Source organism: Biomphalaria glabrata, chromosome 12, assembly GCF_947242115.1.
Source record: "Biomphalaria glabrata chromosome 12, xgBioGlab47.1, whole genome shotgun sequence".
Taxonomy (NCBI): Eukaryota; Metazoa; Mollusca; class Gastropoda; family Planorbidae; genus Biomphalaria; species Biomphalaria glabrata.
This window is the reverse complement of record NC_074722.1, coordinates 15,666,431-15,682,151: the sequence shown is the minus strand read 5'-3', so window position 1 is coordinate 15,682,151 and position 15,721 is coordinate 15,666,431. Positions and strand designations below refer to the sequence as shown.

At 36.9% G+C, this 15,721-nt stretch overlaps 1 protein-coding gene across 3 annotated transcripts in view; it reads right to left on the bottom strand.

The window, feature by feature from the left end:
• Positions 1-15,721, bottom strand: part of LOC106054252 (beta-1,3-glucan-binding protein-like) — a 48,675-nt gene that overhangs the window by 12,516 nt on the left and 20,438 nt on the right. For 2 of the 3 annotated variants that reach the window (XM_056005081.1, XM_056005080.1), the window contains exons 3-13: positions 13,927-14,057; positions 12,995-13,093; positions 10,063-10,194; positions 8,907-9,161; positions 7,218-7,277; positions 6,634-6,749; positions 5,615-5,689; positions 5,315-5,375; positions 3,856-4,038; positions 875-952; positions 481-598 (exon numbers count right to left, since the gene is read on the bottom strand). In XM_056005081.1, coding sequence (XP_055861056.1) covers positions 481-598; positions 875-952; positions 3,856-4,038; positions 5,315-5,375; positions 5,615-5,689; positions 6,634-6,749; positions 7,218-7,277; positions 8,907-9,161; positions 10,063-10,194; positions 12,995-13,093; positions 13,927-14,041 — 1,292 coding nt within the window. In that variant the 5' untranslated portion in view covers positions 14,042-14,057. 3 annotated transcript variants of the gene reach the window in all.

Sequence of the window (15,721 nt, the reverse complement as noted above, 5' to 3'; positions counted from 1 at the left end):
AGCTAGTACTGTGCACATTAAAAGCAAATCTATTTTGTTTTGTGAGCCAAGTAACTTAAAGTGCATAGATCCAAGACATACATATATATCACAGGACACCTTGCACATATCGCACAGACACTTTACACATATACTACAGACACTTATCTTGTATAATATAGACGTTACTTAAAAAAAAAAAGATGATTACGTCCTACGCGTCATGCATCTAGTCATGCTTGTTGATCAATGACTTAAATTTTGCCAAGTCACTGGTTTTCCTGGCTGGCTCAGGCAACCCATTCCACTTAACACATTTATTCAGACACACTACACATATACCACAGACACTTTACACAAATAGCACAGACACTTTACACATCTACTTTACAACAAGAGTTTTTTAACATTTCGGAAAACCGCTTGAATGATAAACATCGTCCGTTAAAAAAAACTGTCCCTCTCCTGTAGCTGCGCAAGTCTTGTGATGCTATTACTTACGTTGAGGCGTGAGCTTTGGGCCACTGGTTGGCTTCCACAAATGGACCGAAGTGGAGAGTGCTGCCCATAGACTCGAGTCCAGCCGGCTGGCCTTTATCGTCCTTGTAGTGAAGATTACCTGGAGAGTATAAATAGTGGCATTACTCATACTGGACTTATCACTTGTAAGTATCCGGCCAATATATAAATATATAAATAGTTGATTTCTTAAGACAATTAGCTTTGTTATTCGTTTAATTGTGCTTCATAAAGTCTTTTTAGTCGGCAATTTCTATAACGATGTTGAAGCATTGGAATGCAAATGTACGAATCATGGCAAGCACAAAATGGAAACATTGATTTAAATAAACACGAATTAAAACTAAATATATACAGCCAGTGGCTTGACACCTACCTCTACTTTCAACGATGTCAATCTCTCCAGAGGCGGGCCAGATTCCATAGGAGTTCCATCGAGGTAGCAACCAGATAGCTGGAGAGTGGGGACACATTGGGAAGATGATAATATTTCAAAGCATTGAAAACATGGACAACTTTTGTAAGGGATCAAATATTTACTGGCAGGAACCAAGGGCAGATCCAGGGTGAGGGGGGGCTAAAACACTATATCTCCCTCCTCCCTCTTCTCTCTCTCTCTCTCTCTCTACATATATATATATAACTCAATGTAGTAATACACATTTTTAAAACGTTTTTTTTTAGGAAAACAACTGACTAAATGTGTTAAAAGTAAACTGAAAAATAATCTCCATTAATAATATAGTTTCCCTTTTTTTTTTAAATATTAAAAGTGAACGTTGTCAAATTGTGTATTTTGTTTCAAAGACTACTTGCATAGTTAATTTCAATAATTAAAATTTCAGCTTTTAAAAATAAATAAAAAATTGTGCATCAGAGCATAGAAAGATCGGATTTTCAATTTCTTTTCTAGTTTTTGAGATTTTAACTGGAGGACAGACTAGCCTCTCAAAACTAATAGTAGCTTTTCCCTTTAGGAGTCCGCTAAAAACAACTTTCGATAAATCCAGCAGCGTCAACAAGTTAGGTTACGAAGGTGGTAGATCTTAATGTGATAGAGGTGGCCTAGGTCTACAACATGGGTCTTTAAGTAAGCATTGCTTACTGTTGAATGACCAGAAGGCGCCCAGTATAATTACATTGCTACATGGACCGGAAATGTAAAGGAAAGTTTGAACTCGGATTGATCTTGATTGACTAATTTGATCTTTCATTGAGTTTGATGAGTTGCATCATGGGAATGTATAAGTAGTATTCGCTGCATTCAAATTAAGGTGTCTCTGCACTTCTAATTTGTTACATCCACACCTCGCACTTCATGTTAACAGATAACATCTGCTACATGGAGAACAAACAGACAGACAGTCTTTGTGTACTAATGTTACCCCCAAGTTATTATGCACTTAGTTTAGAGATGCACCAGAGTTGACGGACTTTGAACGCGACATTTACTTTACTTAGTGACGTCACGGTTAGTGGGATTTAGCAAGTTGATGTCAATATAATTTAGTTTGTGTTAGGAGGTCAAGGTGACCACATCGTATTGCGGACAGAGACTCCACTGTGGCTTTTGCGTATTAGACTTCTAGTAAGTATTGAACAGTCTTGACTTAGTTCTCAGTGTAGTTATGGGTTTTGTTCTTAGTTCTTTAAACGCATCTTAAACACCTGTACAAGAAACGGAAACTTCTTTTGAGTAATCTGTCGAAGTCAGCCAACATACAATTACAAGACCAAAACCTGTTACACCTACACATGCTACGCCAGTGATGTACTCAGTTGAGCCGTTGAGCCAACATATGTGGGTTTTGTTTTGTTTTGTTTTGTTGTTTTATTTTGCCTCGAAGCTTTTCAAATTTAAATTTTCCTTTTTAAGTTGATACAATATGAAATTTGTCTTGCTACTGTCTCGCTATCCTTTTCGTGGTTCGTATACTGTGCTCTATTTTGTTGGAAAGTTTTTGGCAGTTTAGAGAATCTTTACTTAAAGTATTGTTCTTTTTAATGATGGACACCAGGGCCCTATGCAAAACGGATTGCGCAGGGCCCAGTTTTGGTAGGGAAACGGATAATAAGTGAGAATTAAGAGTTTGTATTAGAAAATAAATTCGTCTTTGCATTTTATTCATTCTTTACTACGTACATAATTACTTTAGGAGCCTTGCGTGTAGCGATACATTATATCCAAAAAAAAATTCTGTTTCCTACATAGATCACGCTCAGTAGCAAGAATTACCAAATGTTTCAATCTATCTTCGAGAATTGTTGACCTCAAGTAATTCTTCATTAGTATGAGGCGCGAGAAGCTTCTTTCACCAGATTCCACAAGTACGGGTATTGTATAATGCCTTTTTTTTTCGCGCAAAGGATTGGCGTTTTCCATATTGAATAACACCCCAAAAGGACAATTTTTGTATATATATGTCAGGAGATTTTTATGAGTTTTCAAAAGATTTTAATAATTTCCGGAGATTTCCGGACTTTTTCGTTTATTTTGCAAGGAGATTTCCAGAAGCTCCTGGTAAATCAGTAGGCCGCGGAAAATCTGTCATAAGTTATAAAATGGTTTAATTTAATAATTTACACCTAGGGGTTAGCGTGGAACCTATGAAAGTGTGGGGCCCACTGCGGTCGCATAGGTCGGCCCTGATGGACACAGTGTTATTGTGAAACCAAATCTTTTTATCTATTTCTAGTTAGATTCCAAGTATTAAATCATCATACATGAACACTGCTATAAGAGTCTCAGATAAGAAGCCATACAACACGTAACAATGCAAGATAACAATGACATTCTTGTTAAGGCTAGATTTGTGTATTCCCAAATGTCTTGCAGTTCTGAGGCAGGATCAAGCAACCCTAACCCTAACCCGTATCCTTAAAACTGGCGGGAAAGCTCTGACGAAAAGACATTTTAACTCAATTTCCCACTCCAATGTTCATGTCAGTAATCGAATCAATGACATACGCTCAAAAAATGAAGAAAGTTACGTATAACTTAGTCGTGCGTAGTACAGACTTTGACTCACAGGTGTTTCTGGCAATCCGTTATATTTTATAGTTCTAATAGTTCTTGAACTCAAGAGTACTTATATGTATCTCTTCTAGTACATGGAAAAAGAATTTTCCTTTTGTCTTTAAGTCTCTCTGGTTTTGTGTTAATTTGAGCGAAGTATTGCAAATCTACTTGTTAGTCTTTTATCTTGCAGAGTTTAGTGCTTTTACTAAAGGTGTTACTCTAGTTCATTGTGATCATTAATTTGTGATAAACACCGTGACTTAGGGTTTCTAGTTTCTCTCTATGTGTTCTCGAGATGAAACATCCGCAAGATGACCTCTATGTAATGACCTACTTACCAGGCCACAGCCAATCGCCAGTCGGCATCTTAGCCTCAACCTCCAAACGACCGTATTTAAAGTTGAAATATCTGGAACTCCTCAGACGAGCTGATTGGATGGGGTTGATCACCTGACCTGGCATGCCCTGCCTCTCACATCCCCAGAACTGATTTCCGGTGCAAGTATCTGTAGGGTTGGCACCTAATGGTGGAAGAAAATGTAATATTTGTATGAAATTGGGGGGGGGGGGGGAGGGGGCCTAAAAACACGGCCATGTCTTAAAATTAATAATAATGATATTAATAATAATAATCCATGAGAAAATTTGTTTTACAAATGAATCTTGTTATACAAAATATCGTACGAGTCATAAAGTCACTCCAAACATTTGAACAAAGTACGCTCTGAATTCTAAAGTTACAATTTAACAAATCAAACATGAAAAAATACATTTTAAAAAAGCTTATACAAAGTGTAATTGTAACAATTAGTTTGGGTGTAATTAAATTTGTAATAGATCTAGACCAACAACAATAAATCTGTGCGATTAATAATATTTTTACTAATTGTTTTTGTTTAGCGCTATTTCATGCTTTTGGCTTTCACAATACGCCTCGATCCTATCACTCGTCTGGATCAGTTGGAAAAAGGGAGAGAAGGATATTTGGATGAATTTTACTGTAATTTACAACAAAAAAAAAAAGGGGGGGGGGAGGGGATGACCAGAATTCGACTTCGTGCTAACCACTCTGCTAACGAGGAAATGTGGCCCTTAAGTGTTGGGACCATGAGGCCTAATAAAATGCATAGCAATCTTTTGGATCACACCTGCCATGTCGAGTGAGGGGTCCAGACGCATGTAAGGCCAAGGAAGGCGCCCAAGAGAGAAATCTCTTGTGCTCCTATTGAAGTCAGAACTTCATGGAATCTTCATGCATCTGCATGCATGGCACCTGGACGCGTACCGCGGATCTCAAAAACGGCTAAAAAAATGTCCTACAAATTTAACAGTTGATGTATATCGATGAGAAAAGAATTACTAGCTAGTTAACCACATGGGGAAATACTCTAGTTTGAAAGATATAATTTTTTAAAGTAAAAAATAAATAAATGTTATATTTGGCTAGAGACTAAATCTAGGTCTAGATCCTACATCGGTTTTGATAGGACTATCGCTTTCTTGAAAGTACAATCGCGTTTGGGAATTTCCGAATGTAAGACATTATTGATTTTGCGCATAGTCTTCTAAATCTACATCTAAATGCTTATCATTGAAATATTAAAAAGTGTACTAGTACTACTAGATCTATAAATGCAACCAGGATTCTTTCTCGTGGAGAAAGGGGCGTGTAAGAAAATGTTCCATTGTTTTTTAATCGAACATTCTTTACTTTTTAAGTGACAAACAATCGCTCTATGCGTTGCATAAAGGAGGTATTGTCTTCTTTTTTTTTTTTTTCTGTAGACTTGAACTTACCCCATAGGTTTAAGTTTCCATGCTCTAAGAAGTCTGGTCCGAAACGATCAATTGTTAGAGTCTGAGAGTTTAAAACAATGAAATAGTTATTAGCTCTTATTGAACACACAAGTTATTAGCTCTTATTGAACACACAAGTTAATAGCTCTTATTCAACACACAACTATTGAATCCTTGATTTATTAATGATTAATTAGAACATCCTCTTATAAATCATATTATATCATGTTCACGTGTTTATATCATGTTCATATATTATATCACGTCCATCATATATTATACCATGTTCTAACAACATACCGGCTTGATAAATAGTTTCCCATCTTTGACGTAAGCGTTGGATCTGTTGTTAGTGTAGTATTGGAATTCCCAGTTCTAAAAATATAATACATTGAAGTACATTTTATCTTAAAGTCACTTTTTTTTCAAGTGTAAAGTCATAAGTCATAAAATAGCTTAATAATATAAGGTTGGTCGTGCACAATAAGTAAGTCTAAACAGACTTGGCTGAATATTTGACCTATTTAATCTTTAAACTTAAATACATTTTGGGATATCTCGCACATTATAGCATTGCACAGTTATATAATAAAACAACTTTTCTAATGATATGGCAAGTCTGGCGTGGTCAAGTGGTCAAGATTTGGACAAAAAAAATCTAAACGTATTTAATCTTTAGTCCATATTTATTTCCAGTCCTACTTTTAACTAACACTTTTTTTTTCATAGTCTAAGGAAGCTGGAATCTGGAAGTTGGAAGTACACATTGAGAGCTTCTTTTTACATAAGCCATTAGAGCATGGAACGGGTTGCCTGAATCAGTCAGGAGAACCAATGACTAAGCAGAGTCTCTTACTGACATCCCAAATTAACACGTGGATTCGCGTAGGGCGAATTTATTTTGTAGAAGCGTCTGCAGTGGCGTAGCTAGGGAAAGAATTTGAAAATCCCCCGGGCCCAAACTTGAGGGGGGGAGGGCCAAACGAGTGTTTTTTAAAGAAATTATTAAATATTACGAAAAATGCAGGGGCCCCCAAAGAGGTCAAGCCCCCCCCCCCCGGGCCCCAATGAGGGAAAATTCCTAGCTACACCCATGAGCGTCTGTAAATGTATAAAATAAGATTTGATTGTCTAATTATTGGAAATCTGTTAGATCAAGCTTTACGGGTTTTTTTTTATTTATTCAACATGTTTAACTAAATTGAAGTTAATCTTATATTTCCCCTATTTCGTCTATATTTTCGGAACGTTGGCCCTATTGGGATTGCAAGTGCACTAAAGTATAGAGTGATTTAAAACTACAAGATTGACCGACTCACCCCGCCACCTCCAGCAGTGATTTCATGTTCCCACAGCTTGGCATCCAGTGTGTCGAAGTTGTCTTCAAATATCAGACATGGGTAAGTGGTACATGTAGCTTCCTTGTTGTAGGGATCTAGAACATTTGTAAGGGTAAGGGACATTGGTAAGGGACATTGCAATAGCATACATTTCAAAAGGTTTGTACTTTACTATAGTTACCTTAAACAAGAAATACGAAATAAGTGTTATATCCATTGCAGTCAGGGCCAGGCTTAGGCCGATTTGATCGATTGCTTCTAATTGGGCCTCGCGCCTGGCAAGGGCACCACAATTTACATTAAGCATATCACTATCACTCATGGCTCTTATCACAGGCTTTTAAAGATATAGTGCTTAAAGGGTTAACATATTTAGTAATCTTACATTTTGTAAAATTAATGTCGATATCATGATCTAATTAATAGTAACTAGTTTTTATTGTAAAACGAAAAATGAGAAGATGGGCCTCGCAAGCATCCATAAAATTGGGCCCATAAGTTGTAAGTCCGGACCTGAACGCAGTGCTCAATGTAAGTGCAGTGCCTCGTCTAATCATTCTTACCTACTGCTGCCGCTACCAACGTTGTGCCACCTTGAGATGCTGTGTTTTGTGGCTGGGTTCCTGAAATCAAAATTTGAGATCTGATGAAAGCATTCCAACTGTCAGTCGCTTATATTGTCTTACTTTGGAGATTGTACGCTTCGGTCAACTTACATTAGATTTGAACTCTTAGTAAAAGCAACACAAATACAGCATAAGTAACAGTACAACTACAGCGAGGTAGACAAGGGCTAAGGCAGAACGTGAAGATTAGGAAATGACTCTTGTTAAATGTATATCAATATTAATACAAAGCATTGATGATATATTAGCGTCCTTCACTTATCTGATCACTGAATTCTTTCTCACTTGATTTCAGAAGTGGTTGAAATGTTTGTTTGTTTTTTGGTTCAATTCTTTAGAGACCTAGAGTGCATTATTTATTGTTTTATCGCTTGGGTCAGCGACAACTCCCAAAGCTTCTGAAGTTCTAATGGACGCATAGGGTAGAAGAGAGAGTACATTATGATCCAATGTTTGTATTCTCTCACTTTTTTTCTTGCAAAAAAAAAAGGAATGATTCTAGATATGATTCGGAGTTTGTCAGCCAAATACAATATAGTAGGAATATTGTAAGATTCCGTAAGGATTGAGCGTAAGGATGGAGAGAAATTGTGGGAGATTACGAGAGGCTGAGAGAAAATTTGGGAGATTACGAGAGGCTGGGAGAAATTGTGGGAGACTACGAGAGACTGAGAGAAATTGTGTGAGACTTCGAGAGACTGAGAGAAATTGTGAGAAACTACGAGAGACTGAGAGAAATTGTGAGAGACTACGAGAGACTGAGAGAAATTGTGAGAAACTACGAGAGACTGAGAGAAATTGTGAGAGACTACGAGAGACTGAGAGAAATTGTAGGAGACTACGAGAGACTGAGAGAAATTGTGAGAAACTATGAAAGACTGAGAGAAAATGTGAGAGACTGCGTGAGACTGCGAGAAATTGTGAGAGACTACGAGAGACTGAGAGAAATTATAGGAGACTACGTGAGACTGAGAGAAATGGTGAGAAACTACGAGAAACTGAGAGAAATGGTGAGAAACTGAGAGTCTGTGACCTTTCTGTGAAATTTCACTAAAACAGGCCTAGATTTCAAGTCTTCGAGTCCTCCAAGCTCCTGCTTACTTACAAATGCAGTGAAACTACAAGAAAACAGCAATAACAACAAAAACTTATTCCATGTGCAACTCATGATCCCTTACGTTAAAAATCATAAATACGTCCGTTAAGATATATCGTCCAGGCTTTTATTGTGTCTCACAATATATAGACATAGATTTTTAAAAAAAAGAAAGAAAAGGGAGGTAATGCAAATGTCTAGATATTTTCACACATGTTTATGGGGACTCATTCGCAATGAACAAAGATCCTCAAATAAATAAAATCCCTGTAGAATCTAGCCACTATGAACCGTATGTATGAACATTTTCTTTCATTCTGCTTGTAATACTATTATGTGTTATCCCCCTTTTAAATGTATGTGATGGTATGAAGAGTTATGCCCCGTAAATATGAGGGCGGGGACAGATGGCTGAATAAAGATCACGTTTGTTTGTTTAATGCAAGAGTTATCTTCAAAAATCATCTAGTTCATTTTGACAGCCGCTGCTATGTTCTAGTAAATGAACGAACTAATTCTTTTCTTGTTACCTGTGTTCGTGTTTGTTCCAGTATTTGTGCCGGTGTTCGTTTCGCTACCCAGCGATCCCAGAGATCCTAGTGATCCCAGCGATCCCAGCGATCCGTGGTTGGTGTGTGACGTCGTGACCTGGTTTCCTGTGTTAACGCCTCCCAGGCCTTGCTGGTTGGTGGGCTGCAGTAGGCTAGCCAGTGTGGTCGCCGGCTGCTTGGTGGTAGCTTTGGTGGTGACGGTGGTCTTCACTGTTGGAGCTTCTGTCGCAGCGCCTGGAATCAAAGTTCATGTTTTTTGTTTAAGACCTACATTATAGAGTAATACATTTACACTAGAAACTATTATACCTTGATGAATGCCCGGCTTTCTTAAGTCATAACTATTTTGTGCCCAGGCGTTGGTCAGTATTTAGAAAAGCCATACCCAAGTTACGTCCAACACCACAGAGATATCAGAAAGCGGGGCATCGGGACTTTAGACATCATTTAAAAGATATGGGAGGTAATCGCTCATATTCAGTCAACAAGAAGGGTTAGGGTTACGGTTAGTGACTGTGCTGGTCAAAGGGCTTTAGGTTGTGTCACAGCTCATTGTAACATGTTTCTATTTCTGTCCAATCGGTGGGTAACACGTGTCAAGAGCACGAGAACAAACGTTACATAGGAAGTGAAAGCTTGGGCCAGTCGTTTCTGAAGTCCAGTAGAGAGAGGACGTACTTTATAATTCATGGTGTTTGCTTGTTGTAATTATGTTCATCTTCGTTACTAGCAACTTATGGCTGGAATGATCTATATCAGCTTTAAATGTAATAAATATTTTCTGCTGATGTATGTGTTAACCAGTGTATTCTAACTTTAGTTGTGGTCTTGTACAACTCAAGCTTACACTCAGATCATATAGCACGCGCTCATAGTCACATCTTCACTCAACAGATATTACATCAATTGGTAACTAGTAGCGGCCCTTAGACAAGAGGATGAGGAAGAAAGCTACCCTAAAACACCTGTTACGAATTGCGGCAATTAGCAAAATTAGCCGCACCAGAAGAGGCTTCATTATTCACGCAGATTCTGCCTCGATTCAAGAAGAAATCGAGTTCATCTGGGCGCATCCATTTGTCTTTCGTGACCATGTAAAAAAAACATCTAGATCTTTATAGGTAAATCTGCTAACCGTTATATGTGAAGGACTGGTCCAATAGCTGGACACCCTCGCCGTTGGTGCTGGCGATGGTCAGGACCCAGTAGTTGACCTTGTCTCCCGGCTTCAAGGTCACACTGTTGTCTTCGTATACGAAGTTGTTACCTAGAAATTAGAAAAAACAAGCCAAAAGTCTTTCAGAGTTACCTAGACAAAAAAAACAACAGTCAAAATCTCTTCAGAGTTACCTTCTCACAGGAGTGGGCCGAGTTGGTAACAGCCATATGGTAATAGCATTACCTAATTCCTACATATTTCACTCACTTCATGTTCAAAAGTTGGAAGCACGCAGCGGAGTGTAAATGTAAAATGGTGTGAGTGCGTGTTGAATAAACAAAAAACAGACAAAAAAACAGGAGAGGAAGTCAATGAACTAAGGAAAAGAGTTTTCAATGGATTGATCTCAGTGAGAAATTCAGAAAGTCTAACAATGAACGTTACAGACAAGATTCGTAATTAACGACAATGTCGTAGATTCGATTTTTTTTTTACTGGCCATTTTTTCTTTTTTTTTTTTTCAATGACAACGAAAATAGGACTGTTAAATTTTATTTATTATTTGAACATAAAGTAGGAATCATTTTTTTTTTAATTATATTCTATTTCTTTACTAAACAATTCTAATGGCCACCCGTCTTTTTCGAGATCGAAAACCAAAACAGAAGAATAAGCTAAATGTAAATATAGCTCAATTATACAAGTAATAACTCAATTTTTCTATATGAAATCAAAAAGTTTTTTTTTTTTTTACTATTGATTCTTATGTTGTCATAGACAATGAATAAATGTACACAATTTCAACTTGATCCGAGAATGGGAAGTGGGAGAAAAAATTGGTACAGAATTTGTACCAGACAGACAGACGGAGTGAGTTAATATAAGCTTTGTAGAAAAATAAATGTCCAGTCTAATGGAGCTGAGCCTCCAGGGTTTCATTCTACACTCTCGAAGTAGAAGTTTGGATAGGCCAGTTAGCAATTTGTCGAGGAGGGTGGAGGGTAATCTGAGTATCTTTCACACACACACACACAGCTACACAAACTTTCTTCTTCCCTTTTTCTTAATGTCAATAAAGTAATCGAAAACAAAACAACAACGATGACATTTACTTTTTTTTTTAATCTAATGGATGACTTCTTGGTTGTGTGGTATGCGCTCTGGACTGTGGATCACTGGTTGTTGAATGCAGGGCCGGTCCTAGGCCACTGCAACCAATGCGATCGCAGTGAGCCCCGCGCTTTCATAGACCCCACGCCAATTCAGGGTGTAATTATTAAATTGCAAAATATATACGTAAAACTCCTGGAAATCTCCTGAATTTATAAAAATCTCCTGAAAACTTTTTAAAATCTCCTGAAAAATAGACAAAATTTTCATTTGTGGGTGTCATTCATTGCGGAAAAAGCCAATCCTACGCGTGATAAATGGAAAAAAAGGCATTGTCAGCTTTCATGCGAATTTATACCCTAATCGGAAGTTCCAATACTTTATTTATACTTTTATAAATATGCCATTGGTTACAAGGTTCGTAAAGTACAGATCGCAATTTTTAACTTAGTAAAGTCGAATTTTTTTTCTTATACAAAATCTTAATTTTCACTTATTATCCTTAATCCCACACAGACTAGGCCCCGCGCAATCAGTTTCGCATAGGGCCCAGCTATTGCTAGGACCGGCCCTGGTTGAATGGCTTCGATAGTTCCAGGTTCGAACCCTGGCCGCTGCCACCCTGCGGGAGATTGGGCGAGGATGTAATCATCTTCAGATTTGAAGGAACATCCGAAAAGCGTAAAACGTTTGTCTCGTCCAGGGAACAACGAGATGACTGTATAGGATGACTTAAAAGTAGTGGCGTAGCAATGGGGGGTGGTGGTGAGGGAGAAGAATTCAAAAATCCCCCGGGCCCTTAATGCATAACCAAAAGCTAACTGTATGACTGTATATGATGATTTATAAGCTGAACTGTATGACTGTATATGATGATGTCTAAGCTGAATACATAACCCATAGCTAACTGTATGACTGTATATGATGATGTCTAAGCTGAATACATAACCCATAGCTAACTGTAGGACTGTATATGATGATGTCTAAGCTGAATACATAACCCATAGCTAACTGTAGGACTGTATATGATGATGTCTAAGCTGAATACATAACCCATAGCTAACTGTATGACTGTATATGATGATGTCTAAGCTGAATACATAACCCATAGCTAACTGTATGACTGTATATGATGATGTCTAAGCTGAATACATAACCCATAGCTAACTGTATGACTGTATATGATGATGTATAAGCTGAATACATAACCCATAGCTAACTGTATGACTGTATATGATGATGTCTAAGCTGAATACATAACCCATAGCTAACTGTATGACTGTATATGATGATGTATAAGCTGAATACATAACCCATAGCTAACTGTAGGACTGTATATGATGATGTCTAAGCTGAATACATAACCCATAGCTAACTGTATGACTGTATATGATGATGTCTAAGCTGAATACATAACCCATAGCTAACTGTATGACTGTATATGATGATGTCTAAGCTGAATACATAACCCATAGCTAACTGTATGACTGTATATGATGATGTATAAGCTGAATACATAACCCATAGCTAACTGTAGGACTGTATATGATGATGTCTAAGCTGAATACATAACCCATAGCTAACTGTATGGGTGTATATGATGATGTCTAAGCTGAATACATAACCCATAGCTAACTGTAGGACTGTATATGATGATGTATAAGCTGAATACATAACCCATAGCTAACTGTAGGACTGTATATGATGATGTCTAAGCTGAATACATAACCCATAGCTAACTGTATGGGTGTATTATGAGCTCTAAGACGTACTTGTTTTAGCCTCACTTGGAACTGACCTGTTTTTGTCCGAATGTCCACGTTGTAGTCTCCTGCTGCGACCCCAGCCACGGGCTTGTTGATGGAGTAGTGCAGTCCCACCATAGAGTAGCCCTGATCTGAGTAGACAAGGAGTTGAGGCTTAACTTGAGGGAGTCAAATGGCAAGTAGGGAGGAGGGAGGTCTGTGCCCAAGACTTTGTGTCCATGGCCTGTCAGTTATAGACTGACATTGTAATGTCTAGGAAGTGGTAACAAATCAGGCACAGTGAAATTAAAGCATCTCTGATGAGCGCAATGAGATTGGGACTATCCAACTGGGGCAAAGACTAATGAGGTATTAATCGATCACATGACAATGAGATTATGTTAACGATAATGCCAGTGAGATTATGTCAATGAGCAATGACTATTCGCTTTTAGTGAATAATGTTGACCAACAATGCGTAAAAGTAAGAAAAACATTTTTTAAACTAGCGTGGGATGTATGATCGGATTGCTTTCTTTTATTAAGTCAAATAAACATTACTATGAATGCATCATGCATCTCTTATATAGTTTAAGTATTTTTGAATATAACTAATACAAAACATGTTTCCGTGGTTTTTGACTTTATCTTCAAATCATAGGTTTACCTTTTTTATCATTCTTAACTTATTTATTGAACTTATTTAAATGTTTAATGACATTCATTTACCACTATTCAATATATTTGTACATTTTTTAAAGACTTCCATGCTATTATGGTACTCTCTATCTATCCCATCCGTTTGTAGTATTTTAGGCATTAATCTCATCTCTCTGTTAAGAGAATCTGATTTAACCTAGCCGATATCAGTATTGTGGGAGGGGTCCTTCCTAAAATCATTCGGTAAATAATTAATTATCTCAGAATTGAATTGTGCCTGTGAAACGGTCATAACATCTGCGAATGCTGTTTAAAGGCCCTGTACCTGGTATTGAGAATTGAATTCCTTGCGGTTGTTTAGCGGTTATTTCCACTTGAACAGCGGCAAAAGTGGAAACCACAAGGGCTGATAACAACCATATCAGACCTGTTCTCAACATTCTCTCCCCTTTGGCTCTGTGAAGGAAATAAAAGAAATTATACAATAAGAAAAAGAACATGTTTACAGTGCCTCTATCCAGGTTGCAGTTTCGGAGTCGGCAAAATCTTCTGTGCAAAATCTAAAAGCTAGGTGGACACGGGTTTTCTAGAAATTTGAAAGTTGATTTAGATTGTTCTAATTTACATAATGATGAATAAGGCTTGTTTTCGAAACCAAAACTAAAAGACAAATACAATATTTCTCTTGGCTGCGCAGCCCCAGCTGCGACCTATATTCTCTGCCACATCCAGCTCAGACATACGTCGATTTAGATTTTCTTTTCGCGTCTCTGTAAGTGACCTCCATCAGTCTCGTTCTGAAGCTGCGTGCAGCCAGGTGCTCTTTTCTATGTCAGTTAAAGAAAGTTCCATTAATTCAGGAACAAAAGTCAGATTATTTGCAGACGATTGCATAGTATATAGAACGATATAAACAACACAAGATACAGAAATTTTACAAAAAGAATTTGATGAATTACAGAAATGGGAATCAAATTGGAGCATGTCTTTCCATCCAAAATAACGTGAATTATTAAGAGTAACAAAAAAAAAAAAAAAACTAACTAAAATAAATATAATACCACTTATCTTATTCATTGTAAACCAGTAACAGACTAAAAACTCAAAATACTTAAGTATTATAAAAAATTAAATTATTTTTAAAAATCAAACAAAGCGTTAGGGTTTATTAAATGAATTTCTACAAATCAAATAAGAATATAAAACAAAAATATTTAACCTTTGCAAGGTCAATAATACAATATGCATCCTGTTTGGGACCCTTCAAGAAAACATGAACAGACACAAAATAGAGCAGTGAGATTCATAACAAACGAATATTCAAATCGGACTAGAGTAACACCTTTAGTAAAATCACTAAATTTAGAAAGCCTGCAGGATAGAAGACTGAAAATATAAGTAGCAATTATACATAAAACACTGAACCATAATCTTCAAATGCAAAAACAAAACCTGACAAAATACTCAGACACAAAGATAATGACATTACTCGTTCCATATGCTAGGACAAATTTGTACAAATGCTCCTTTTCCCCTAGTTCTAGTAGAGCATAGAATGGGTTGCCTGATTCAGCAAGGAAAACCAATGACTTTGGAATTTAAGTCATTGATTAAAATTAATTTAAATTTGGCAAAAAAAAAAAAACTAAAAAATATTTATCTTTATCTTGAGCAGACTCTGTCTTCGGGACCGGGTATTTCCGCGTGTAGGCCACACATTCATTGAAGCGTTTAATAAAGTAATGTTCAGGAACATTTTGCGCACCGACTTCTAAGTCTAATATTAGAATAGTATAAAGTCTAGTAAATGCGAGGGAGGGGTATGGGGCGTGGTAAAAAATGTTTTTTTTTCGAAGTCCAACATTTATTAGTTATTAAGAGCAAAAAAAGTCCTCTATAACTTGTTTAAGGACTATTGGAAGGAACTTCCTTTGTAAAACAAAAAGTATTTTGTACATCTATCTTGTTTTAATTGTTTTTTTTATTTACATAACACTAAAAAAAATTAACAAAAATTAACACTTTAAAAAAAAAAAGATTTCATAAAACTATGGTGGAAAAAATTTTTTTTGTCTAAATTAAAATATAATTATAAGAAACACTGAAAATGAAATTCGCTG